We start from the raw sequence: 25,932 nt of genomic DNA, 5'->3' as shown, positions 1-25,932 counted from the left end.
AATGTTGTTGACACTCCACCTAAAGGAAAGTCAGCATAACTCCCTACTCCTTAAGTGTGGGACACAAATGGTGACTTCCTTCCAATGAGCATAGGATGGAAGGGGGTGGGGAGAGTGTAATCTTATAATGGAGAAGCCTAATAAACACTACATTTGCCAGGTGAGAAATGTCAACATCAATAGTCTTAAATTATGTTGATACTATATGTTGATGTTATGAAAATGACATTTTACCTCTGTTATCTTCCTCCCCAAAACCATAATCCCGGTCAATCATGAGAAAACAAGCAGACAAATTTGAACAGATGGGCATTCTATAGTATGCCTGACCAGTACTTCTCAAAATTAGCAAGGCCATGAAAAACAAGGAACGACTGAGAAACTGAATACCCCAGAGGAGCCTAGGAGACATGGCAACTATATGTAATATGGTATCCTGGATAGGATCTTGGAACAGGAAGAGGACAGTAGGTAATTAATAAGGAATTCTGAATAAACTATAGACTTTAATTAATAATAATGTATCAATATTGGCTCATGAATTGTAATAAATGTACCATACATGCTAAGATGTTAATAACAGGGTAGCCCTGGTGGCTCAGCAGTTTACCGCGGTCAGCCCAGGGCATGATCCTGGAGACCTCGGATCGAGTCCCACGTCGGGCTCCCTGCACGGAGCCTGCTTCCCTCTGCCTGTGTCTCTGCCTCTCTGTGTCTCTCATGAATAAATACATAAAATCTTAAAAAAAAAAAAAGATGTTAATAACAGAGAAACCTGTGGGGAGGCAGATGGAAACTCCGCATTCTACCTGCAGTTTTTCTGTAAATCTAAAACTGTTTTAAGAAATAAAGTCTAGTAATAATAGTTGTTGTTGTAGTAATATCTGCAAAAATCAACTGAAGATTAAGATGAGACAACCCCATTAGGCTTCATAAGCATTTTCTTCGTTGTTTGGCTTTTTGGACTTTCATCCTTCTGGAGCTCTTACATTGCACCCAGGGCTCTTATCCTATCCACACCGTTTCCGTGTTTCCAAGGACCTTGTCCCTGACTGGCCCGGATGATCTCATTCAGTCTAGGTCACTCTTTACTTCGAGGTCGCTACCTCTCTTCTGGCCATTTCCAAATCTCATCAGGTCATAACACTGTTCATCCAACTCTCTATTACACAGCGCCCCCTAGGCGTCCAATTAATTCATTTGCAAGCCGAACTGATTGTCCCTTAACCCACTTTTCTTTCTTGTTTCACTCACAGAGAGGCCAGAACCGAGACTCCTCTTTCTTGTGGCTCCCTGCCTAGCAGCCCCGCAGTTCTGTCAATGCCGCTTTCTTCGGGCCTTCTGTAATGTGTTCTCTTTCGATCCCCGCTGCCAGGCCCTCAACACCTCTGGGCTGCCTGCTTCCAGGTATTCCCTTTCTCTCCGTGTTTTTCCTTGCTTCATTCCTCTCCTTCCGTTCCACGCCTCTACAAGAATGTAGATATGTTTTCCCAGCCCTCCTCCAGGCAGTTCATGACTCCTCACCATGAGTGTTGTGTGTGCGCGCGCGCGCGTGTGTACCTTTTGTGTCTGAGATATAGAACCTGAGGAATTAGTGGCTTAGTTGTCATAATCTATTTGTAAATACACTAAGGTCCATACAAAGCCCATTTTAAGAGCAGCAGCCATTAACTCAGTTCTCTCAGTTTAGACGGACCCGAGCAGTGACACAAGAACCATCTCTGAATTAGGTAACAGGAAAAGCCGACATAAGATGGCTGCAGAACTCAACCAAAATAAGACTTGAAAAATGAAGGTGTGAAAAGTTACGAAGCAAACTTCCCAAAGTGTAAGGAAAGGGGTAGACCTAAAAGACGCTGTCTAAGGCCATGTTGCGTGAGGTGCAATAAGGAAACCACCGGTCTCACTCGAGCCAGCCAGGAGTCGAACCTGGAATCTTCTGATCCGTAGTCAGACGCGTTATCCATTGCGCCACTGGCCCGGAGACAATTGCTCTCGGCTCAGTGATGATAGTTCAAGCTTATGCTGCAGGGTTTCATGGGACGCGTAGTCCCCCAACGGAGTTCTACGAACACAGGCGCATCATGGGAGATTGAAGTTCGTCGAAAACTACATCCCGAGATTGGTGGATCTTACGGAGCCACGTCGTACGTCACGGGCGCAGCCAGCGGATTGGCGGAAAGAGCCACTCCCCACCCCTCGGCCTCCCGCTCCGGAGCAGTGGCAGACGCTCTGGTTGTTAGGACGACTCATTCCGCCTTCCGGGGGCTTTTTTCTGGCTTTGTGATTGGCTGCTAATATCAAGGCATCCCGGCGTGGACGGCGCGAGGGAAAAGATGGCGGCGATGGCGGTCGGAGGTGCCGGTGGGAGCCGCGTGTCCAGCGGGAGGGACCTGAACTGCGTGCCCGAAATAGCTGACACTTTGGGGGCTGTGGCCAAGCAGGGGTGAGGGTCCAGACCTCCGCAAGCGGAATGCGGGCTCCGAACTCGGGGACGAAGAGGGACAGACTAGTCATCCCCGAAAGGCAGGGGTGAGGGGGTCGGAGTGGGTAAGATTAGGGCGGGAGAAACCATTACTCCTTGGGGGAGGATGGGGAAGCCTTAGGCCCTGGAGCGTGAAACAAACAAACAAACAAACAAACAAAGAAAAACAAACAAAAAAACTTGCTGGGGCGTGTGGCCACTGAGCCCCAAAGTCAGGGGAGTTGTCAGGTAAACTCAAAAAGAGGACTACAGACCTCCAGGGCCCTGGAGAGCGGGATTATAGTCTGAGAATGGGAGAGAGTGTTAGGGGCTAGGGAGAGAAGAGAAACCTTGGGGGGAAGCATGGGCGGTACTGAGGCAAATCTGGATGTGACAGTCTTGGAAAACCGGTGACAACAGAGTAGAAAAGCCACTTGGCGTGGATTTTTATCTTTTTTCCTTTTCCATGCTTGTGTTTTGGGGAGAAACTGAGGCACAGTGCAGCGGAAGTAACATGCCCCAAGGCAGGCTGAACTCAGCAGTCCAGTCGGGTGACTGATGGCAGCAGAAAGGGTTGTGCAGAATTGAGATAGCCTAATCCAGTTGCTTGGATCTCTGGGCACTGCTGCTCTCTTTACATGACGATTCTGGGTCTGTCGCGGTTGTAGGTTTGATTTCCTCTGCATGCCTGTCTTCCACCCGCGTTTCAAGAGGGAGTTCACTCAGGAACCTGCTAAGAATCGGCCGGGCCCCCAGACACGATCAGACCTACTGCTGTCAGGAAGGGGTAGGGACCATCCCATATGCCCCTTAATTATTAGAGGCAATAACAACTTCTGCTTTAACAGTGCCCTCATTCTCCTCCTTTCCTGACTTGGATATATTGGTTAGTCCTGGGACATAGATAACTCTTGTTTTCTCCTTGCTTACCTGCTAAAAAGCCTTACTCTATTCTGCATCAGGCTATCCCACATCTGTGATAGAAAAAGTCTTTGTTTCTCATCTCTACTCTCTATTCCCTGTTAAGAATTAGAAATTGAACAAGTAAAGCACTGAACCTCATATAGTTTTGTCTTTCTTGGATGGGGGGAGTGCAGACTGGAATACGCTAATTGTGGGAAAGCTTTCTCCATGGATTCGTCCAGACTCAAAAGTGGAGAAGATCCGCAGGAACTCTGAGGCGGTAAGACTGTTTGACTTCACTGGCTCTTTCTAGAGATCAGGTCCATAACCTAGCTGGGTGCAGAGAGCAGTTTTTTTCCTCCCATAACTTAGTAAATCTAATATAATGCAATTAAACCTATTTGGGTTGCTAACTCTTCATGTCTTCTTGATCTCCATTTCCAGGCAATGTTACAGGAGCTGAATTTTGGGGCATATTTGGGTCTTCCAGCTTTCCTGTTGCCCCTAAATCAGGAAGATAACACAAACTTGGCCAGGGTTTTGACCAACCACATCCACACTGGCCACCACTCGTCCATGGTATGGCTTGAGGGCTTCTTTTTCTGCTGAATATTATGGTAGTCAAGCTGTGCTAGGTACCTTCTTGTTCCTAGCCATTCAGTAAACGGTGCAGTTGGCAGAACTGAAATGTCAGTACTGGCCACCACCATCTAAAAGTGGTAAGCAGAGGGTTAGAAAACATAGAATGTACAATTATTTCTAGAAACTTATGGCTGCAATAAAGGACAGGGCAGATATTTACATATGGATATACACAAGATAAGTTTATATGTACATATAATCAGAACTTGGGAAAAACATATAAAAGGGTTAACTTGCAATCTGGATCAAGATAATTGAAGGAAGCTTTCTGGACCCAATGAGTTCAAAATAGAGTTCTAAATAGGGTACTTGTTCACATGCAGTTCTGGATGCGGGTACCCTTGGTGGCTCCAGAGGACCTGAGAGATGATATAATTGAGAATGCACCAAGTACACATACAGAGGAGTATAGTGGAGAGGAGAAGACATGGATGTGGTATGTCTCCTTTTGCTGCTATACAGGGCAAAGGGTACGGGGAGGGGAAGTATAGGGTAGAGCCTGTTGTGTGTGTGGGGGTCTTCTCTAGCTATGGCGATTGGTGGGCATATGTATTTGACTGTTTTTTTTTTTTTTCTTCCTGTATTTCACCCTGAACAGGTGGCACAACTTCAGGACCTTGTGTGACTATAGCAAGAGGATTGCAGTGGGTAAGTCTACAAGGGCCCTGGGATAGGTTTCCCTTCTCTGACCTCCTGTGAATAAGAATCAGGGGTTTCAGAGATGCCAGATGAAGTGTGTGCATTTTTGATAACGGTGTACTTCTGGTGACTTTACAGTTTGAGATATTACTTTATCAATTTTTATAAAAATGCAGAATTTTATTTTTTAAAAAAGCTATGTTGTTAGCACACAGAACACTTGTTGTTTTGGGGCAAGGGCATATGTCACTAATAGAATATCTCCAAAGCTAGATTGATACTGGGAGGGATGGCGGGGAGCACCCTTCTAGTTTTGAAAAACTTCCTCTTGGTTCCCAGGAGGAGGGATTCCTTGATATTGACAAAACATTAGGCACTTTGGCATAGATGCCTTAGAAAAAATAAAATTCATTTTTTACGTCCTCTTCTTCCTCTCCACCTTCAACATGGACTTGACTCCCTTAAACCCAGAGACCTGTTGGAACCTGACCCCAAAACATGGTTGCCAGTATATCAGGCAATATGGACTTTGCAGTGTCACCATGGAGATGGCATCCTTCAAGAGTTCCCTTTTTAGCTTGTGAATCTTCAGATTGATAATTCTGTCATTCTCATTTGGTTTCCTGGAAGTCAGGATTGGCTTGTGAAAAGTTGTTAGCAATAGCATGCTAAAGGTGAACTATCAAGTCTCATTCGAAACTTTGCCTATTCAGAGCATCACACTGTGTTTTATAGTAGCTCTCTGATTTTAGTAGTCCATTGAAGAAGGGAGTTTGAAAGTTGTTGTATACTGTTTAGGATTATCTGCCCACATCCTGCCTGAAACACTATGATTGCTTTTGAAAAGTATCTTTAATAAAGCTGGATATAGTTAAAAAAGAAAAGAATCAGGAGTTTCATGTATACTTGGCTGCTGGGCAGTTTTCTCTCTGCCTCATTCTGTCTTGCTCTTAGGGAGTAAACAGATCTTGCACAAAAACAGCAAGGAAAGCCTTTTTGCCTAGCAGTAGGTAACTGGTCTTTCTTTTTCCTTGTGTAGCTCTTGAAATTGGGGCTGACCTCCCATCTAATCATGTCATTGATCGTTGGCTTGGGGAGCCCATCAAAGCAGCCATTCTCCCCACCAGCATTTTCCTGACCAATAAGAAGGGATTTCCTGTTCTTTCTAAGATGCACCAGAGGCTGATCTTCCGGCTTCTCAAGGTGGGTGGTAGAAGGGTTCAAAAGGTATTCCAGCTAATCCTCTTGCCTTACTCACATATGTATGATGCTTTTTTTCCTGTGGGCCTGATTCTTTTCCTCTCTGGTTTCTGGAGAGCAATTTTAGCAAAGTTGGAGGTCTTGAGAACAAAAGAGGCAAATGGCAGTAGGTGTCCCAGAAACATTTTAGAAGGAACCAGATCTCATGAGAAGTTTGCAGGTTTCATTTAAGATGTTAAAGTGGGAATCCCTGGGTAGCTCAGCGGTTGAGTGCCTGCCTTCCGCCCAGGGCGTGATCCTGGGGTCCGGGGATCAAGTCCCGCATCGGGCTCCTTGCATGGAGCCTGCTTCTCCCTCTGCCTGTGTCTCTGCCTCTCTCTCTTTGTGTGTTTCATGAATAAATAAATAAAATCTTAAAAAAAAAAAAAAAAAAAGATGTTAAAGTGATGGGATGCCTGAGTGGCTCAGTGATTGAGTGTCTGCCTTCAGCTCAGGATGTGATCCCAGGTCCAGGGATCGAGTCCCACACCAGGCTCCCTGTGAGGAGCCTGCTTCTCCATCTGCCTATGTCTCTGCCTCTCTCACTCTCTCTGTGTCTCTCGTGAATAAATAAATTAAATCTTAAAAAAAAAAAAAAAGATGTTATAGTGAGGATCCATGGGCCTGTTTGAGCCAGGATGAAGCTTATACCACATAGGAGGGCTTTATGAGTTTATTGAAGCGTCATGCTATTTTGTTGGTACCTGGAGGGATTTTTGAACTGGAAGACTGCTAGGCCAGGCCTTATTTTATGCTAGGGCTCTTTGGCCATAAACCATAACAATATTCCAGAATCTTGGTTCGAGAACTGCGTCTGATGGTCTGACCTCTCTCACAGTTGGAAGTGCAGTTCATCATCACAGGCACCAACCACCACTCAGAGAAGGAGTTCTGCTCTTATCTCCAGTACCTGGAATACCTGAGCCAGAACCGCCCTCCACCCAATGCCTATGAACTCTTTGCCAAGGGCTATGAAGACTATCTGCAGTCTCCACTCCAGGTCGGTCTACAGTGCAGCGAGAGGGAGCTGTAGGGGAAATGGCTTTGGAAGTAGGTGCCCTACCATCCTATCAAAGCTCAGGAGGCAGTGGGAAAGTTTTTGGTATGCTGGTGCTTTGCCCCTGCCAGAAACTGGCTGGCTAACTTTGCCTTTTTCCTCTTCTTCATCAGCCACTGATGGACAATCTGGAATCTCAGACTTATGAAGTGTTTGAAAAGGACCCTATCAAATATTCTCAATATCAGCAGGTATAATGTGGGTCTAGGTCAAGTACAGGGCCAGGAAGACCTTGGTGAAGGTGGGATTGGAGCCACAAGGTCTTTTCTCCTTCCCTCCCCAGGCCATCTATAAATGTCTGTTAGATCGAGTGCCAGATGAGGAGAAGGATACCAATATCCAGTGAGTGCTCTTCCCAGAGATATGCATGATGACTTCTTTATCTGCCAAGTCAGCTTGACCCTTCCCCTTTCTCTCTTAGGGTGCTAATGGTGCTGGGAGCAGGCCGGGGTCCCCTGGTGAACGCTTCCCTGCGGGCAGCCAAGCAGGCTGACCGGCGGATAAAGCTGTATGCTGTGGAGAAGAATCCAAATGCTGTGGTGACGTGAGTAGCAACCTCCTTATTGGGAAGTTTATCTACAGTGCCAGTTTTTTTTTTATTAGTGTCCTCACTTGCATCATCTTTATTTTAGGCTAGAGAACTGGCAATTTGAAGAATGGGGAAGCCAGGTGACAGTAGTCTCATCGGACATGCGGGAATGGGTGGCTCCAGAGAAGGCAGACATCATCGTCAGTGAGCTTCTAGGCTCCTTCGCTGACAATGAACTGTCACCTGAGTGCCTGGATGGAGCCCAACACTTCCTAAAAGGTGCCTCCAGGCTGGGATGTACCAGCTTAAGGGGAATGGATTATCAGCTAGGAAGGCTGTGGTGGGTGGGGGTGCGGGTATAGCAGCCTTGGAGGAGGTTGCAAAGTTTAGGGGAAGGTGGGTGGGACTTGGGTCAGTGCCTTTAGCAAATGCAATCATCTTTCTGAACCTCAGCATTCTGTAAAATTTTATATCTGTAAAAATGAGAGGAGTGGACTAGATTAGAGATTCTTAGTCTGAGATCTGTGGACTCCCTATACTGACATGATACATACCTTGGGCTTAGCTTTCATCCAGATCTCTAAGAGTTCTAAGACCCCACAGAAGAACCATTAGTTCAGAATATCTTAGGGTTTTTTCCAGTTTTAATCTTGTGTGTCTCTGTAGGTTAACCTAGAAGTAGAATCTCCCATGACAGGGGTTGGAAGGAGGTTGGCCTGGGAATGTGACAACATTGAGCCACCTGGGTCTGTTTTGGGGGTTGTTTTGTTTTGTTTTGTTTTCAGTTTTTATTTTAAGTAGGCTTCATGCCCAACATGGGGCTTGAACGTACGACCCTGAGATCAAGAGTTGTACATTTCACCAGCTTAGTAACTTAGCTAGCCAGGTGCCCCTGCCTGGGTCTATTTGATGTGGGAGCTTTAAACCTTCAGTTAGACATACCATTTTCATCCCTTCGGAACTTATATGATCCTCCTGCTCTGCAGATGATGGTGTGAGCATCCCTGGGGAGTACACCTCCTTTCTGGCTCCCATCTCCTCCTCCAAGTTATACAATGAGGTCAGAGCCTGTCGAGAAAAGGACCGAGACCCTGAGGTAAAAAGCCACTGTCTTCTGCAGAGCTCTTTTCTTTTTAGTCCTCTTTTTTTTTCTTTTTTTTTTTTCCTATATTAGCATCAACTGTTTGCTTCCACTGGAGAAAATGAAGAGGTGAAGGAAGAGATGGGGATGTGGGAAAGTGACTGAAGTGAAAATATTTTTATCCTTTTCTTTTTATTTTTTTAATTTTTTTTTTTTAATTTTTTTTTTTTTTTTTATCCTTTTCTGTGTCCTGGACGCCCAGGCTTCTTTACCTGGGGGAGTAGATGTCTTGCCTATCTGCTTCAGCTCTTGCTCGGTCTCTTGGGACAGGCCCAGTTCGAGATGCCTTATGTGGTGCGGCTGCACAACTTCCACCAGTTGTCTGCGCCCCAGCCCTGTTTCACCTTCAGCCATCCCAATAGAGGTGGGTTCCTGTGTGGCTGTCCTCTTGACTGGATGGCTGAAAGCTTACTTTGTGGTTTCTTCTTTTGCGATCCTGGGTCTACTCTCTCTAAGCTGCCCTTGCTAGTTCTTGTTCTTGCTTTACCAAGTTGTCTAGAGCTTCTAGTCCCTTGTCATCCACGCAACTCCTCCCTAACAGATCCTATGATTGACAACAACCGCTACTGCACCTTGGAGTTTCCCGTGGAGGTGAATACAGTGCTACATGGCTTTGCAGGCTACTTTGAGACTGTGCTTTATCAGGACATCACCCTAAGTGAGTATCTGGGGCCGAGGATGGCACGCTATGAGTATGTTATCTGGGCAACTTATGTAGATGTTTCATTTAGAGTCACAGGGAGCCTAGGAATCAGTGAATGTGGATCTTAGGTTACTTGTTTCTCTGTTCACAGAAGACACTCCCCTCAATCCAGGCAAAAAGAAGAGTCACAGAGACCTCAGTTTTTTTCATTATTTTTTTCACACAGGTATCCGTCCAGAAACTCACTCTCCTGGGATGTTCTCATGGTTTCCCATCCTCTTCCCCATCAAGGTAGGAATCACCTTTCTTTCTTTTTTTTTTTTTTTTTAATTTTATTTATTTATTTATTTATTTATTTATTTATTTATTTATTTATTTGAGACATAGAGAGGCAGACACAGGCAGAGGGAGAAGCAGGCTCCATGCAGGGAGCCCGATGCGAGACTCGATCCTGGGACTCCAGAATCACGCCCTGGGCCAAAGGTAGCGGCTCAACCTCTGAGCCACCCAGGAGTCCCAGGAATCACCTTTCAGACTCAGTGGGTTAAGGTGTCACTTTTGCCATTGGTGTTCTGCCCCTTTCCTACTCTCAGGATGATGCTTGACTATGACCCATGTTCTGCTCCCACATGCTCGTGGATCTGTTGTAGGTGTTGAGATGTTTTTATTGCCTTTCTCCTTGGCTTTCCCACATTTCCTCTGTCTATTCTGTCCAGTCTTTACCTTGAGCAAGAGTCATCTTTTAATCTGATCATAATTCTGTACTGCTTAAAACCTTTCAACAACTTTGGGGCTCCTGGGTGGTCCAGTCAATTAAGTGTCTGACTCTTGGTTTTGTCTCAGATTGGGATTTCAGGGTCCTGAAATTGAGCCAAATGCTGGTGTTGGGTTCTGTGCTAAGCGTGGAGTCACTTGGAATTCTCTCTCCCTCTCCCTGTCCTTCCAGCTTGTGTGTCTCTCTCAAATAAATAAATCTTTAAAAAAGGAAAATACCTTTAGTGACTTCCTACTGCCTTCAGAATAAAGATTTAACATTGTAAGACTCGGTGTGATCTAGTTTTAGCTTGTCTCTTCAGCTACTATCTCCTTGATTACACTGTGTCACCCCTGTGGACCTTTTTTTTTTTTTTTTTTTTTAATTGAACTATAATGAACAGTGTTCTGTTAGTTTCAGGTATACAACATAATAATTCAGCATATCTGTACATTACTCAGTACTCATCAGGATTCTAATACAGTCTTCTTTCCTGCCTCAGGTTTTCACACTTTTCTCCTTTGCCTGGAAAGTTCTTTGTTCATCTCTTCACCCATTTAACTTACCTTCCTGGTCCCCTTAAACATTCCTCTTGTCTGGTAACTTTCCCTGACCAACAGAACTAGGTTTGAGTTCCGTCTCATAGGTGCTCTTGTAGTGCATATCCTCTGCATGTTCATGGCCCTCATCACACTTTTGATTTTCTGTTCAATGTCTGATTGTGAAGTTCTGATTATTCATTCTGAAAGACTTCAAATAAACTTCATGAGGATTGGAATGTCAGGTTTTATCCTTTTCTCTCCACACTTAGCTCAGTAGTATATTGCCATATACAGTTCGTTAGTTCTACCTTAAACTTCTCTGTCTTTCTTCTTGCAGCAGCCCATTACAGTACGTGAAGGCCAGACCATCTGTGTGCGTTTCTGGCGATGCAGCAATTCCAAGAAGGTGTGGTATGAGTGGGCTGTGACAGCACCAGTCTGTTCTGCTATTCATAACCCCACAGGCCGCTCATACACCATTGGCCTCTAGCCCTGCCTACAATGTTCAGAGCCTTGGAAGCAGCTTAAAGTTCCGCTCCTGAAGCACAGAGAGTGCAGTACATCTGTGGGCTGTGATTCCCCTTTGCCCATCAGAGCGGAGCATTTCAGTCTGCTTTCCTGCCTTACAGCAAGGTGGGCAAAGGATGAGAATTAATTGCAGGGCTCAGGCCACCAACCTGTAAAGACTCCAGGCCAGGGAGGGAGGAATTTGTGCTGGATCTGAAGCTACTCCAACAGGCACTCAGCCTCAAGTACTCCCTGGAATAGCCCTGAGAACATGTGGATTAAACACATTTTCATCCCTTTCCCTGCCCATCTCTGTTTCTGTTTTGATGGTTTTGTGTGGGAGGAAATACAAATAAAGTGAAGTTATCAGCCTTTTCCTGCTCCAACTCTGCTGCCCTGCGCCTTTGCTTTCTCACACCTTACTTAAACCTAGGCATATTCAGATCTGTGCTTTTATTCAAGACCCAAAGGATCTTTGTTCTGTATATAGGAAGCTTAATGGCCACTCTTGGACTCCTGGGTGTAGGTCTTTGGGACCAGCTGCAAAGAGGTCCATTAAGATCTGTGATTAGGCTTTTCTCTGGGGAGAAAAGATTGCCCTCGTGGAGAAAGATGGGAGTAGTGAGTGAAGCCAGCTTCCCTTCCGCTTTCCTGAGCTGCTGCACTGCCAGCTACCTCTTGGGAGGAAAACTGGAAGCCATTCAGGCACCTCCAACAAGAAGCCACCTATTTTATTTGAATAAAGTCACAAGGTTAGAGTTTGAAGTTGTAAGAGTGCCAATTCTCCATTTTATACAGGAGGATTTGAAACTGACACAAAGATATATAATATTCAAATCAAGACTGGAACACAGATCCTCTAACCCTGTGGCTCTCTCAATGATCTAACCAGTTATGTTTCTGTCAGCTAACATATTGGGCAACTGAAGTGTGAGGATTCTGGATCCCCTTGGAACGTGAGAGTGGACATCAGTTCCTTCTCTTTCTGGTTAGAGGACTGAGTATTGCTGTACCCAAGGAGTCACCTGAGAAACTTCCAGGTTTACTTTTGCAGTGCGAGGTGTGTAGCTGTGCTCGCTTCGGCAGCACATACACGAAAAATTGGGAAGTGTGTAGCTGTGGGACCAGGCAATAACCACAAGAGAGTGTGAAATTAGACAAACGTGACAACACTTGTGTTTTCCCGGGCCCAAGCACAGAGGGTAAGAGGAGATAGTTGGGAGGGCTGCGTGGCCAGCACGCTCAGAAGGGGAAAGTCCAGCCCAACATCCTTCCGGGCGGCGTGAAACAAATGCAAGTGCTCGCCGTGAAGCTGTCGCGGATGAGTACGACACGTGACCCTTTTGGGAAATCAAGAGTAGAGAGTAGCAAAGAAGTCCATTGTACCTCCTCGTTGGCTCCGCCCACGGCGTTGGCCTTGTCACCTGGAGCTCGGGAGTAGGCAGGAGGGTCCTTGCTGGTTCTTCGCCCGCCTTCTCCGCCTTCCGCAAGTCATCTAACCAATGAGAGAGCGATGGGCGGCCGCTATTAGGACGCTTCCACTCTCCGAGAGGTTAGCCAATCGAGGGGAACTTAATGGTTGCTAAGAGACATTTGAGTTTGGCTCCACCCATGCTTAGGGTTTTGGCCAATGAAAATCTGTACTTTGGACTGTTGCCGCGAAACCAGGGAGATTAGTTCCACCGCCTGAATGTCTCGGCGCCTGCGCAGATTGGGGAAAGTTCTGGAAGACCGCGGAGCTGCCGCCATTTTGCGGGAAGACTAGCAGCTCGGGCTGCAGTGCTTCTTCTACTGCTGAGACTCTGGAAAATAGCCGTGCTTCGCGCCCTCAACACACCCAAAGGAACGGCGGAAACCGGGGACCCCCCTGCGGGGACCCGGAACTGGTGAGAAACCCCGAAACCCGGTCCCCCGCGACGTCACCAATGCGTGACGTTGCCGCACGGCGCCTCCCCTTGACGTCACAGGCAGAAAATGGCGTCAAGAGCAGAATCAGGCAAACTTTTAACAAAATATTTTTGCTTACTTCGGTCTGGGAGTGTTCGCCACCTCAGCGTAGCGAACTGTAGCCCGCTGGCATGATTTTAGGGATCGGTACCCTCTTGGCTCTCTCTCCTAGAGATGATGTCCCAAGGATCCCAGTGACCGCTCTTTCCAGGTCCCAGCCCTGACTTTCGGGGTCGCCGGTACCGGGGCCCGGGGGTGCAGGGAGCGTCGACCCACCGCGGTTTGAGAGGGCTCGTAGGACCGGTTTTCAGCTCTTAGTGCCACCACTCAGAGAGGTTAGGGAACTCTGCGAGAGATTACTCAGTCTTCACAGTCTCTGGAAGGCTCGTGTTCACTGTGTTGGCCTCTGGGCTTTTCCCTGGTCCCGTTTTTCGACCGCACGTTCTTTGGCGGTACAGTATAGTTAGGCCACATAGAAGGTTTTAGCATTGGGACATTGGCCCTCGCAGAGATGCTGCCAATCATTACTTACAGGAACACTTTTTAAAAGTGTAGCTTTGGCTTGTTGCACAGCACGGGGATTGTTTTACCTTTCTCACTGTTCCTGTTCCAAATTAAGCTGCCTTCAGTTTGGAGATGTTTCTGCCCAGCTGCCTAGACGCATCACCCTGTGGGACTCAGCGTGTGGTGAATTTTGCCTGAACTGAGCGGACAGTGGTTCTTACTGTCCTTTGTCCCTTTAGCAGTGAGGCCTAAGTGCTTGCTGGGGTCTTGACTGTGCGATGACAAAGTCCAGGCACTTGCGTTCATTGTGGGCCCCCCACAAAGGAGTTTTTGGAGCCGGGGGGGCGGGGGGAGTAGGCTCTATAGTGTTTTAATGGGTGGGGTTGATGGACTTTGACCCGTAATTTAGGACATAGGAAGAGTTTGAAAACTACCAATTTGAAAATACATAGTATTTGGGACTTTACTGCTTCTAGGGTGTCTGAAAAGATATGCCAAACCCAGTGAGATTTCAAGTTTCAAAATGTGCTCATGTTATATATGTTGGTGCTTTAAATAGATCCATTCATTTCTGAGTACCTGAGTGAAAAGTTTTCTTTGTAGGTGGTGTCACAAGAACTGTCAACTTAAGTGAAAGTTCTTGTGCATGTGTTAAGTTACTCCTACCCTATACTAGCAGTCAACAAAGAGCAGTTATTGAAATCAGAAGCATTTCGTTTGGTGAGGAAAAAGCAGATTTTAAAAAATAAAAAGGAGCTAGCTGTATGACTTGGCACCTGGCTGGCTCAGTTGAAGAGAGTACCACTCTTGACTTTGGAATTGTAAATTCTAGCCCCACGGTGAGTGTAGAGATTATTTAAATAAAGAAATACTTTTAATTCTCTTAGGAAGGACGTTAGGTTTGAGGAGAATAACTACCATGACTTCAAGTGCTTTAATGAAACCTCAGATGCGAGGCCTTCTGGCCAAGTGTCTGCGATTTCATATCGTTGGAGCCTTCACTGTATCCCTGCGGGTTGCAGCTTTTTATAAGTTTGCTGTGGCTGAACCAAGAAAGAAGGCATATGCAGATTTCTACAGAAATTATGATTCCATGAAAGGTTTTGAGGAGATGAAGAAGGCTGTTATCTTTCAGAGCGCAAAGTGAATGTTGAATATGAAGAATTCCTTTGGGTTGCGTTTCATTGAAGCTTGACTGTCCTGTGTTCCTGAGCTATGAAACACAAACACTGGGTTATGGAATAGTTTCTTTTAATAAACAACTAAAAAATAAAAAATAAAATAAATACTCTTAGAGAAAGAAATAAAGAAAACTTTGTATAGACTTGGCAGCCATTATGACTGGAAATAATGGAAATGATAGATTGAAACCTCTTATTTTTTTATTTTATTTTTTCTAAGATTTTTTATTTATTGGGGCAGCCCTGGTGGCTCAGCGGTTTAGCCCCGCCTTCAGCGGGGGGCGTGATCCTGGAGACCCTGGATGAGTCCGCTGCTGCCAGGCTCCCTGCATGGAGCCTGCTCCCTCTGCCTCTCTGTGTGTCTCTCATGAGGGAGACAGTAGAGTTTAAGACATTAGACTTCAAATAAATATTTATTTATTTATTCATGAGAGACTCTGGGACTGACTGGTGACTGACACCACGATTGACGTAGAGATTACATAAAAATAAAATCTTTAAAAAACCCAAAACTAGACATCTTGGTATGCTGTGTACTCTTCTTTTTGAAATTTCCTTTAGGGCTAAGTTATAAAGCACAGGAGAGAGAGGTGACTGATAGAATTGATGAGACATTAGACTTTGAGGCAGGAGACCTTAATCAGGAGTCAGTTCTTCGATTTAAGCTTTGAGACTTTAGGTAGTTCACAAAAGCTCAGTTTTTTCATTGTGCATTGGACCTGATAACTGCCTGTAGCATGTATTACCTTTGACTGTTATATAAATGTATCATGTTAATTATAATAAGTAGTTGAGTTCACTGCTTTTTTTTGTTGATGTTTAAGATTTTATATTTGGGGGCAGTCCCGGTGGCGCAGCGGTTTGGCGCCGCCTGCAGCCCGGGGTGTGATCCAGGAGACCCCGGATCGACCCCGTATCGAGTCCCATGTTGGGCTCCCTGCATGGAGCCTGCTTCTCCCTCTGCCTGTGTCTCTGCCTCTTTCTGTGTCTATGAATAAATAAATCTTTAAAAAAAAAAGATTTTATATTTGGGGTGACTGAGTGGCACTCAGGTTAAGCATCTGCCTTCAGCTCAAGTCATGATCCCAGAGTCCTGAGATGAGCCTGCATCAGGCTCCCTGCTCAGCGGGGAGTATGCTCCTCCCTCTCCCTCTGCCTGCTGCTCCCCAGGTCTGTGCACTCTCTTTCTGTGTCAAATAAATAAATAAAAATATTTGATTAAAAAAAGATTTTAAAGTAATCTCTAAGCTCAAAAATGGACTGGTTGGGATCCCTGGGTAGTTTAGCGATTTAGCGCCTGCCTTCAGCCCAGGGCGTGATCCTGGGGTCCCACATCAAGTCCCACATCAGGCTCCCTTCAGAGCCTGCTTCTCCTTCTGCCTGTGTCCCCCCCCCCCCGCCCCTCATGAATAAATAAATAAAATCTTAAAAAAAAAAATGGGGCTGGAACTCAAAACCACGGGATCAAGAGTTGCAAGCTCCACTGACTGAGCCAGCCAGGCACCCCAGGTTCACTGGTTCTTAGACACACCTATTTGATTTTGATTTGGTTTCTATTTTAAGTCTTAAATTTGGCTCCAAGTAATTTTTGTTTTACTCTTTCCGAGAATCTTGTTTCTGTAACAGGCTTAGTTCGGTGCCTAGCAATATCAGGTAAGTCATATTTTTACAGGACTTATTTTATGTTAGTTATTACTTTTATACTCCTCTTATTCTTTTTTTTTTTTTTCTCTTCTCTTTTATTCTTAAATCACCAAAATAGGCTATGGGCTCTGAGCGCAACAAGGACAAACCACACCATTGGATGATGGATCAGCTGTTTTTTGTTTTGTTTCGTTTTGTTTTGTTTTAATTTATTTATTTATGAGAGACACAGAGAGAGAGAGGCAGAGACATAGGCAGAGGGAGAAGCAGGCTCCATGCAGTGAGCCCGATGTGGGACTCAATCCCGAGACCCCAGGATCATGCTCTGGGCTGAAGGCAGACACTCAACCACTGAGCCACCCAGGTGTCCCTGGATCAGCTCTTTCAAAGAGGACAAAGCTGGGGTGTCTGGGTGGCTCAGTCTGTTAAACGTCTGCCTTTGGCTCAGGTCATGATCCCAAAGTGCTGGAGTCAAGCCCTCAGTCAGGCTACCTGTCCTCCCTGCTCATGCTTTCTTTGTTGCAATCTCTGTCACTCTCTCAAAGTCTTTTAAAAAAAATAAAGAGGACAAAGCTCTTGTGGATATGGAAAGTCTGATTGTGACCAGCCTCCTTTGCACAGTTGTTCTTCAGATTAGTTAGAGTTGTTTTTATTTATTGAGGTATTGAGGTATTTGTTTATTGAGCTTTATTGCAGTATAATTTGCATAAAATAAAGTTATGTACATTAAAGTGTATAATTTGATGGGTTTTGATATTTAAACGCCCATGAAACCATCACACCCCAAAAGTTTCTTCTGCCCTTTTGTGATTTTTTTTCTTCCTAGCCTCTCCCCACCTCTTCATATCCCTAGGCAACCACTGATCTGCTTTCTGCTTTTACAGGTTTGTGTTTCCTAGAATTTTTTCCTATAAATGGAAGCACAAAAAGTTTATACTTTTTTTTTTGTTTTATTTCTTTCACTCAGCATAATTATTTTGAGATTCATGCATGTTCTGTATATTGATAATTCCAGACCAATATTCTGTTGATTTTGTTTGATATCATTTGTTTTTCTTATTTGACAGGCATGTGGTAGACAGACTTGGTAAAGATGATTGCTAGGTGTGAAAGCTTGAGGGAGGCATGAAGTCTTACTCTGCCTGCCTAGACAAGTTTCAAAGTGGAATTGATTAAGCGTGTCTGAATCATTATCTTTGAGTTACCTGAATTCTAGTTGGTATTATATGGGACATGCTTAACGATGAGTCCCTTAATTATTGATGTTTGGGTGGGGGGTATGGGGAAGAGCTTAGGGCAGGTCTGCATTCTGGTGTTGTTTTGTCTTGTTTTTAATTTTTTAGTCTTGCATCTTTACTTTTTTATTGGGAATATGTGCTCATTTCAGTGACTTAAGTTTAAACCAATTATTTATACAGAATTTTGAATTGTAGAATGGAGACCTAGTGTCCATTGTCAAGTGAATAGTAATTTTGAGTGCCAACACTTTCTCTTCACAGGACAGGGTCTGTATTGTATTTTGTTTCTATCTAGATATTTTCTTTCTTTCTTTCTTTCTTTCTTTCTTTCTTTCTTTCTTTCTTTCTTTCTTTCTTTCTTTTTTTTAAGATTTTATTTATTTATTCAAGACACACAGAGAGAGAGAGAGAAGCAGAGGCAGAGGGAGAAGCAGGCTCCATGCAGGGAGCCCTACGAGGGCTCCGATCCCGGGGCCCCAGGATCACACACCCCCAGCTGAAGGCAGCGCCAAACCGCTGGGCCATCGGGGCTGCCCAGATATTTTCTTTCTAGACACTTGACCTTTTCTAAGCCAGAGCAAAACACGTTCAGATTTAAAATGTGCAAAAATAAATGTAGAGTAAGCAACTGCCTGGAAGATCCCTTTGGAATTCAAGAATTCTGAAATCTGTTTCTTGGAGAAGGAAGGGATGTGGGGTGCCAAAGGGGCAGAAAAATAGGTTCTTATATATCCATGTCCTCTCCTCAGATCTGTTACGATGGCGTCCGATGACTTTGATATAGTGATTGAGGCCATGCTGGAGGCTCCTTATAAAAAGGAGGAGGTAATATTCCCCATCTCACTCCTGGAATTGGGTTAGTTAAGAAGAAGCAGTTATAGATCATCAGTTTCAACATTTTGTAAATCCTTTTTTCCTGCTTATTTATTATTATGTATCGTTGCTACTTATAAAAGTTACAGTTTTTTAGTAAGCCTCACTCTCCAGGCTCTAATCCTAAAGGCATGCTGGCAGAGAGGGTCCCAAAGCTGAGGGGTGGGGGTGGAAGAAGGTTTGGGGTGGGGGGCAGAATGTTCTAGGAATAAGTGCTTTGCTCATAGCTCTCAGTGACACAGTAGAAAGTCAGTGTATCTTAGACCTAAGTAATTTCTCACTGTCCTGGGGAATAGATGTCAATGGAACCAATGTCGGGTAGCTAAAGCTTTGACATCAAAATCTGTCACTCTGATCTTTTCTTTTCAGGTAGTTTCCTCCGTTCTGTTATTCCCTTTGTTAGGAGACCCAGGTGGTCAGGAACGGGCTGGATAATTGCGAGCTTTGATTTCATAAGCTTTCTTCTCTGTCCACTTCTGTTCTTTTGTTGCCCAATGGAACATGTGCGTCTGCCACCTTGTACCCTCTGACATTTTTCCTGGCAAACCTCTCAGGATGAACAGCAAAGGAAAGAGGTTAAAAAAGATGGCCCTGCCAACACCAGCACGAGCACCATGAGCACCAGTAGTGGTGGCACCAGTGGGAGCAGCGCTGGTGGGGACTCAAGCAAGTGAGTGTGGCATAAAGAGATGGGCTGGCAACTTGGGCAAGGGAGGCAACCGTGTCCATCGGAGAAATGGCCAAAATAGGGAGGCGGTTGCTTATAAGACTGCTCATTTTTAATGCTGGGTCCTGGGAATCATGGTGACTTGGTTTAATGGTCTTCTGGTCTTCACATTCCAGCATAGACTTGTGGATCTGTTCTAGCGTCATTGTTTCTGTTGAATAAAATAGTGAGGGGCTCCTGATTTGAAAGCAGCTGCTTTTACTGGGCTTTGGCAGGGGGGTAGGTGGGAAATGGCCACTTTAGATGCCACACAGCATTCAGGGCTGTGTGCAAGTTGGTGTTGCTGTGAACTCCTGCCAGCTAATCCTAGGCTCTTTGGTCTTTTTTTTTTTTTTTTTTTTTTAATTTTATTTACTTATGATAGTTACAGAGAGAGAGAGAGAGGGGCAGAGATAGGCAGAGGGAGAAGCAGGCTCCACGCACCGGGAGCCCGACGTGGGATTTGATCCTGGGTCTCCAGGATCGCGCCCTGGGCCAAAGGCAGGCGCCAAACCGCTGCGCCACCCAGGGATCCCGGCTCTTTGGTCTTTTACTGCTGTTCCACCCTGGTCTTTCCGTCATTCCTTTTCCTTGGGGGAAAGCATAAAACCTCCTTAGTAATCAGGATTTTCCCCTTCACAGGAAGAAGAGGAGTCGGAGCCATAGTAAAAGCAGGGACAGGAAGCGCAGGTCAGTCAATAATGCTGGGGGCCCTTGGGTTTTGAGGATCACTACAAAGGGAAAGAGGCACTAGAAGAGGTTGGTTTGTCCTGTAGTGAACTCAGTAGTGCCCTCCACTTGTAGTCGTAGTCGAGACCGGGACCGGCATAGGCGGAGAAGCAGCCGAAGCCGAAGTCGAGACCGGCAGCGTCGCCACCGCAGCCGGAGCTGGGACCGGCGGCACAGCAGTGAGTCACGCAGTCGAGACCGGCGGCGTGAGGACCGCGTGCGCTACCGGAGCCCACCACTTGCCACTGGGTACCACCTTTTGCTAATACAACAGCTTCCACGTGGTAGTCTGGGTAAAACCGCTGTGCAGTGGTTCCTACATGCAGGTGCTTCCAACCTGATGTGATGGGCAGGAGGGAGACCTTGTTACTTACAGGGGTGGTCTTGAGAATTCTCATGTGAGCTGAGGTGCCGGCATCTGGTCTTCTCACGATGGAAGACTGAGCCTCAAGCCAACATGAGTGAAGTTGGATGACAGGATTTTCTGTTTGTTCTCTGTTCTGTAGGCGCAGGTATGCACACAGTAAGAGCCCGCATTTCAGAGAGAAGAGCCCCGTCAGGTGAGTTCATGATGAACGCTCTTCTAGACCATGAGGTATGAATAGAAAGCCGTTTGAGCCAGAATATAGGAACATATAGTACCTGAGGAGGTAGCTAGAGAACAGTGACCATGTTTTGGGAGCGGGTGTCTCAAGTTGTGCTCACTCTCTAGGGAGCCAATTGATAATCTGAGTCCTGAGGAGCGTGATGCCCGCACAGTTTTCTGTATGCAGCTAGCTGCCCGCATTCGGCCTCGAGACCTGGAGGACTTTTTCTCTGCTGTTGGCAAGGTAACCTCCCTGACCTTAGTTTTCTTCCATGTACCCTATTTTCCATCCATCCTCCTTTATGCCCAACTCAGGATTTCCTTCTTGCGGGATTAGGTTCGTGATGTCCGAATCATCTCAGATCGGAACTCCCGTCGTTCTAAGGGCATCGCATATGTAGAATTCTGTGAAATCCAGTCTGTGCCCCTGGCCATTGGGCTAACTGGGCAGCGGCTGCTAGGAGTGCCCATCATTGTCCAGGCTTCACAGGTGAGCAGGTTGCAAAACTGACATGACAATATGGGCTTGAAGGGAGGAGGAGTGGGATGTGACTCATCAGTTTTTTCTTGCTCAGGCTGAGAAAAACCGGCTGGCAGCCATGGCCAACAACCTGCAGAAGGGCAGTAGTGGACCAATGCGCCTTTATGTGGGTTCCCTACACTTCAATATCACTGAGGACATGCTCCGGGGCATTTTTGAGCCCTTTGGCAAAGTGAGTAGAAAGTGATGGAAACCTCTAAAGGGAATTGGAAAAAGTGGGGAGGGTAAGTGTACCTCTTCATTCTGTCTGACCACGATTAACCCACAGCATCCATCAGAACAAACGTATGGGTCTATGAGGAGAAAGTTAGACTCCATCTTTGCATTCAGTGTTCAGTACACCAATGAGTCAGGCACCATAAAATCAAACAACAGGGCTCATACTAAGGTAAGGTTAGTCAGAAAAGGTGTTTTGGAAGGAAGTTGCCTTTGTCTCTTTTTTAAAAGATGTGGAGGACAGCCCAGGTGGCTCAGTGGTTTAGCGCCTGCCTTCGGCCTAGGGCATGATCCTGGAGTCCCTCATTGGGCTTCCTGGATGGAGCCTGCGTCTCCCTCTGCCAGTGTTGTGTCTCTGCCTCTCTCTCTCTCTGTGTCTCTCATGGATAAATAAATAAAATCTGGGGATCCCTGGGTGGCTCAGCGGTTTGGCGCCTGCCTTTGGCCCAGGGCGCGATCCTGGAGTCCCGGGATTGAGTCCCATGTCGGGCTTCCGGCATGGAGCCTGCTTCTCCCTCCTCCTGTGTCTCTGCCCCCCTCCGTCTCCGTCTCTCTCTCTCTCTCTCTCTCTCTCTCTCTCTCTCTCTCTCTATGTATCATAAATAAATAAACAAATCTATAAATAAATAAATAAATAAATAAATAAATAAATAAATAAAATCTTAAGAAAAAAACGAAATTTTTGGGATCCCTGGGTGGCGCAGCGGTTTGGCGCCTGCCTTTGGCCCAGGGCACGATCCTGAAGACCCGGGATTGAATCCCACGTCAGGCTCCCGGTGCATGGAGCCTGCTTCTCCCTCTGCCTGTGTCTCTGCCTCTCTCTCTCTGTGTGTGACTATCATAAATAAATAAAAATTAATAAAAAAAAAAAAAAAACTAAATTCTTACACAAGTAAATAAATATGAAAAAATAAAAAGATGTGGAGATTTGTAATTGATTGGCTACAGAGTTAGAGGTAGAACAGTCAGGCAGGAAAGGTCAAGAGTATGAGTTAGCCAAAGATTGTTAATAATTTCTCCCTCTTCTACAGATTGATAATATTGTCTTGATGAAGGACTCAGATACAGGCCGTTCTAAAGGTTATGGTTTCATTACGGTGAGTCTCTGGTCTTTAACTCTGGAATTTCAGCGTGGGTTTGTCCACCTGTCTGATTTTGCAGCTTAGCTTCATTCTCCTCCTCTAGGGACTTTCTAAATGACCTATAAGGGATCCCTGGGTGGCTCAGCAGTTTGGCGCCTGCCTTTGGCCCAGGGCGCGATCCTGGGGTCCCAGGATCAAGTCCCGTGTCGGTCTCCCTGCATGGAGCCTCCTCCTCCCTCTGCCTGCGTCTCTGTCTCTCTATCTCTGTGTTTATCATGAATTAAAAAAAAAAAAAAATCTTATTAAAAAAAAATGACCCATAAGCCCTGGTGCCTGCAGCTTGGACTAGCCTTCTGCCCCTTGAGATGAGTGCATTGCTTGAGATCTTGACTTTGCTCCTACACACTGTTAGTGGCCCTGATATGGGGGTGTCCTGGAGGTCAACCAGCTTCCCTGGTGCTGCGTGCTGCAACGTGCTCTTTGGGTAATAGAAATGATTTCAGGCTACAGCTAGGAAGTTGGGGACATGAGAGAGGTTAGGTGTGGGCTTTTATAGACGTGCTTCATGGAATTGGTATGTTTTCATGATAAGAACAGGAGTAGAGATTTTTTTTTTTCTGGCACTACTCAGTTTCTCCACTGAGAAGTATCTTTATATTCAGAGACCACTATAGGGAAAATAGCGAGAATGTCTTACCTTTTCCTAACACTCCCAAGAGAATTGCTTCTAGTTCCCATAACTGGTTCTTCTAGCCCTGTGTGACTCCAGGCTGAGGACTGGCTGCCAGCCACAGTGTCTTATAGAAGCTGATATTTTCTGGGTTCAGTCCAGGCAGCATACACCCCCACAGTTGCCTACAGGGCAGAGGGGAGGTAGGTTGTGTTTGACCAGGGGTATTGATCACTTCAGAAGTATCCAGTGAAGGCAGGCCACCTATACCACCTGCTTAAGAATTGTCAGTACCATGTGCCAGGCCCTAGGGCAGGGGCTACCAGAGGAAACAAAGCCAGCTCTGGTGTTCATGGTGGCAAGAACCTCTTGTAACTCCTTGTGTGACTCGGATGCAGAAAAGCTTTTGTGAGGCCTTTTTGCTCTTGTGTTGCTGCTTTTCTCGTCAACACCCTTGATACTTCAACAGCAGTCTGGAATCTTCTCTATACGCGGCTGCTCTGGTGCTGCTGGACGACAGTAGAGCTCTCTGTGATCAACAGCACTGGTGGCATAGGGGTGGGGTGCGGTCTTGCTCTCCATTCCAGGGTGCACTCCCTCCTACCACTGGACTCTGAGGTTTCAGATTCCTACTTTTTGACTGAGAATTGAAACTGACCAGTCCTAAGGGTGTAAATAAAAGCCCAGGAATCTTGACTCTCAGCCTGTCGTACTTCCATTTATATGCTCACTTGTGAAGCAGCTTATAAGTGTAGGCCACCCTAAAGATAACAGACTTTTTGCCTTTGTTGGGTTCTTAGTGGAGCTGGAAGATTGCCATTGAGTCCGTTGGAAAAGGTTCTTGTCACATGATCATTTTGGAGGGATGAGGCTCTTAGGTCGCACTCCCTAAGACAATAATTTGTGCCACAGCGAGCATGCAGTTTTCCTGGGATAGCAGGACTAGGCAGTGGTAGTGGGGGTTGGAGAGCATATCTGTGGCCAGTAAGTGACTGATAATGGCCTGTGTTTCTTGTAGTTCTCAGACTCCGAGTGTGCCCGGAGGGCCTTGGAACAGCTGAATGGTTTTGAGCTTGCTGGTCGACCTATGAGAGTTGGCCATGTGACTGAGCGACTGGATGGTGGCACAGATATCACTTTTCCGGATGGGGAACAGGAGCTGGATCTGGGATCGGCAGGTGGACGTCTGCAGCTCATGGCCAAGTTGGCAGAAGGTGGAGAGAGTTTCTCTGTAGAGTGAAGAGCGTGGGGTTGAGTTTTAGATCCGAGATTGGGACTTAACACCAACTTTTCTTTCCCTTTTAGGCTCTGGAATCCAGCTGCCTACTACAGCTGCAGCTGCTGCTGCCGCAGCCCAAGCTGCTGCTGCCTTGCAACTAAATGGGACAGTTCCCTTGGGGGGCCTGAACCCTGCAGCTCTGACTGGTAGGCTTGGACTTGGGAGAGGGAGGAAGGGTTGGGAGCCCAGAAAGAAGGAATGATCTGTGCTCAGTAACTCACTGTGCCTCTCTTTCTCTCTCTCTCTCTCTCTCTCACAGCTCTGAGCCCAGCACTGAACCTCGCTTCCCAGGCAATTGCCTCCCAGTGCTTCCAGCTTTCCAGCCTCTTCACCCCTCAGACCATGTGAGTCTCAGGGGCTGGCTCAGTTAAGTCACTGGTTACGTTCTTTCCTGTGGCTTTCCGTTTACCTCTTCTCCTTGCCATAGGTAAATCAGTGGCGCAGTACACTGCCTCCCTGTGCCTCTGGGTCCTGCCACTCCCTTCTCCACATCTACCCTTCCATGGCCCCTTCTCCATTTTATGGACCAAGCCATCCTGAGGGCGTGGACATTGACTCTGCAGGAATTTGGGGCCACCCTTAGACTCCAGAAGAGCTCCTGCCCAGGGCCCATTGGGACTGGACTCTGCTGAGCAAAGCCACTAGTCGAAGAGGACAGAATCTGCACCTGCATTGAGCACCTGTCTCTCCACATACGTCATCTCCTGGGATGACCTTCATTGCTCTTCCCAACCACCTCTTAGTGATTCCTTGATTCCTCCCCCATTGGGAAGGCCATAGGGCATTAATTGAAGGAACTAACTTCTCTCCTTTTCCTGTACCTCTACCCTACAGTCTGTTGAGGGAAACCCTTAAGACCTCTGGTGTAAGAGGACTTTGGAGTTTGGGGGGTGAGCCATGAAGGTACTGGCTTGTTGCCGCACAGGCCCTGGAAGATGGTGTGGACATGCACATTGTGAAGCCTGCCTTAGGCCTCAGCTTGGGGCCAGAACTGCTACTGTGGGCTCAGCATCTTGCTGGGAGGTATGGGTGTCCTGCCAGGCATTTTGGGTGTTTTCGCAGCATTCAGGAGTTTAGTGAAAGGTGGGGTACCTTTCCAGTATATGTTCCATCCTCCTTTGTATAGTTGTCTTTCCTCCCATGTCCTTCCTATGGCCCAGGGTGGGAGGATGGAGAGGAGGCTGCTACTCTGCTATTTCCCACGTGCCTCTACCATGGGCTCAACCCCAGCTGTGAAAGCTGCTCCTGTCCCCTACCTGGGCACATGTGAGCCCTCTTCACTGGATTTTATACCCTTGTGTCTGTGTATATAAGATATATATGTATATGTATGTATGTGTATCTATATGTACACACATACATATATATGTATAAACTTTGTATAAATGGGAAGCTCCACTGTTTTTGGCAGCTGCTGCCCATATGTGTGTGGTCTCGGTCAGTTGGTGTGTCTGATGTTAATAACTTCTCATGAGCCAAAACCGTGAATGGTTCTAGGAATATAAAACATTTATAATGCCTTTGTATTTTGTCCCTTCAATTTTACTTTATCTAACCTTCTCTAGAAATTAAAATGGACAAAAGGCACACACTTGGATAGAGTTCCCCATCTGTCTGCATTATACACTTGGCCCCGTGGGTTTCCTCCATATGTCTTCATCTTAACTATTTCCTTT

General features: G+C 46.2%; 2 protein-coding genes, 1 long non-coding RNA gene and 1 other non-coding gene across 12 annotated transcripts in view; 2 read left to right on the top strand and 2 right to left on the bottom strand.

Annotated features, from left to right (window-relative positions):
• The window catches only part of LOC140639660 (uncharacterized), a 46,716-nt gene that overhangs the window by 20,209 nt on the left and 575 nt on the right, over nt 1-25,932 (bottom strand). The window contains exons 2-4 of one of the 3 annotated variants that reach the window (XR_012036300.1): nt 23,005-24,206; nt 8,416-14,724; nt 1,930-4,077 (exon numbers count right to left, since the gene is read on the bottom strand). This is a non-coding gene — a long non-coding RNA (uncharacterized lncRNA). Of the gene's footprint in view, nt 1-1,929; nt 4,078-6,730; nt 14,725-23,004; nt 24,207-25,932 lie in introns of those variants that run through there. The other 2 variants (XR_012036301.1, XR_012036299.1) reach the window with 2 other exon arrangements.
• Nucleotides 1,909-1,981, bottom strand: TRNAR-ACG (transfer RNA arginine (anticodon ACG)). The gene has a single exon. It is a non-coding gene; the product is annotated as a tRNA-Arg (tRNA).
• On the top strand, nt 2,204-11,446 carry PRMT5 (protein arginine methyltransferase 5). Of its 5 annotated transcripts, none has more exons than XM_072837861.1 (17): nt 2,204-2,446; nt 3,133-3,251; nt 3,562-3,647; nt 3,812-3,946; nt 4,333-4,445; nt 4,608-4,657; nt 5,688-5,851; nt 6,726-6,887; nt 7,058-7,135; nt 7,228-7,286; nt 7,366-7,488; nt 7,577-7,752; nt 8,460-8,569; nt 8,885-8,978; nt 9,156-9,272; nt 9,484-9,548; nt 10,891-11,446. In XM_072837861.1, exons 1-17 carry the CDS (start codon nt 2,337-2,339, stop codon nt 11,041-11,043), a joined length of 1,914 nt encoding a protein of 637 aa, XP_072693962.1. In that variant the 5' UTR covers nt 2,204-2,336; the 3' UTR covers nt 11,044-11,446. The 5 variants fall into 5 exon arrangements, with proteins under 5 accessions (XP_072693962.1, XP_072693961.1, XP_072693965.1 ...); XM_072837860.1 differs by having other exon boundaries at nt 2,213-2,446; nt 3,532-3,647; XM_072837863.1 differs by lacking the exon at nt 2,204-2,446 and adding an exon at nt 2,459-2,532.
• On the top strand, nt 12,592-25,776 carry RBM23 (RNA binding motif protein 23). Of its 3 annotated transcripts, none has more exons than XM_072837874.1 (14): nt 12,597-12,946; nt 18,324-18,399; nt 19,002-19,117; nt 19,796-19,843; nt 19,958-20,131; nt 20,389-20,442; nt 20,595-20,712; nt 20,806-20,958; nt 21,044-21,181; nt 22,257-22,322; nt 23,996-24,191; nt 24,283-24,402; nt 24,516-24,600; nt 24,684-25,776. In XM_072837874.1, the coding sequence occupies exons 2-14, from the start codon at nt 18,334-18,336 to the stop codon at nt 24,685-24,687; spliced, it is 1,338 nt and encodes a 445-aa protein (XP_072693975.1). In that variant the 5' UTR covers nt 12,597-12,946; nt 18,324-18,333; the 3' UTR covers nt 24,688-25,776. The 3 variants fall into 3 exon arrangements, with proteins under 3 accessions (XP_072693976.1, XP_072693975.1, XP_072693977.1); XM_072837876.1 differs by lacking the exon at nt 12,597-12,946 and adding an exon at nt 13,039-14,350; XM_072837875.1 differs by having other exon boundaries at nt 12,592-12,946; nt 24,516-25,776.

Source organism: Canis lupus, chromosome 9, assembly GCF_048164855.1.
Source record: "Canis lupus baileyi chromosome 9, mCanLup2.hap1, whole genome shotgun sequence".
Taxonomy (NCBI): domain Eukaryota; kingdom Metazoa; phylum Chordata; class Mammalia; order Carnivora; family Canidae; genus Canis; species Canis lupus.
The sequence above is the reverse complement of the archived record's forward strand: the minus strand, read 5'-3'. Positions and strand labels throughout refer to the sequence as shown.

Bases quoted from the DNA above. Each gene is read 5' to 3' on its own strand.
- PRMT5 (XM_072837860.1), top strand. From the start codon at position 2,337: ATGGCGGCGATGGCGGTCGGAGGTGCCGGTGGGAGCCGCGTGTCCAGC. The intron at 3,947-4,332 runs GTATGGCTTGAG...GTTCACATGCAG, and splicing joins CTGGCCACCACTCGTCCATG to TTCTGGATGCGGGTACCCTT. The intron at 8,570-8,884 runs GTAAAAAGCCAC...CTCTTGGGACAG, and splicing joins AAAAGGACCGAGACCCTGAG to GCCCAGTTCGAGATGCCTTA.
- RBM23 (XM_072837875.1), top strand. From the start codon at position 18,334: ATGGCGTCCGATGACTTTGATATAGTGATTGAGGCCATGCTGGAGGCT. The intron at 19,844-19,957 runs GTCAGTCAATAA...CTCCACTTGTAG, and splicing joins AGCAGGGACAGGAAGCGCAG to TCGTAGTCGAGACCGGGACC. The intron at 20,959-21,043 runs GTGAGCAGGTTG...TTTCTTGCTCAG, and splicing joins TCATTGTCCAGGCTTCACAG to GCTGAGAAAAACCGGCTGGC.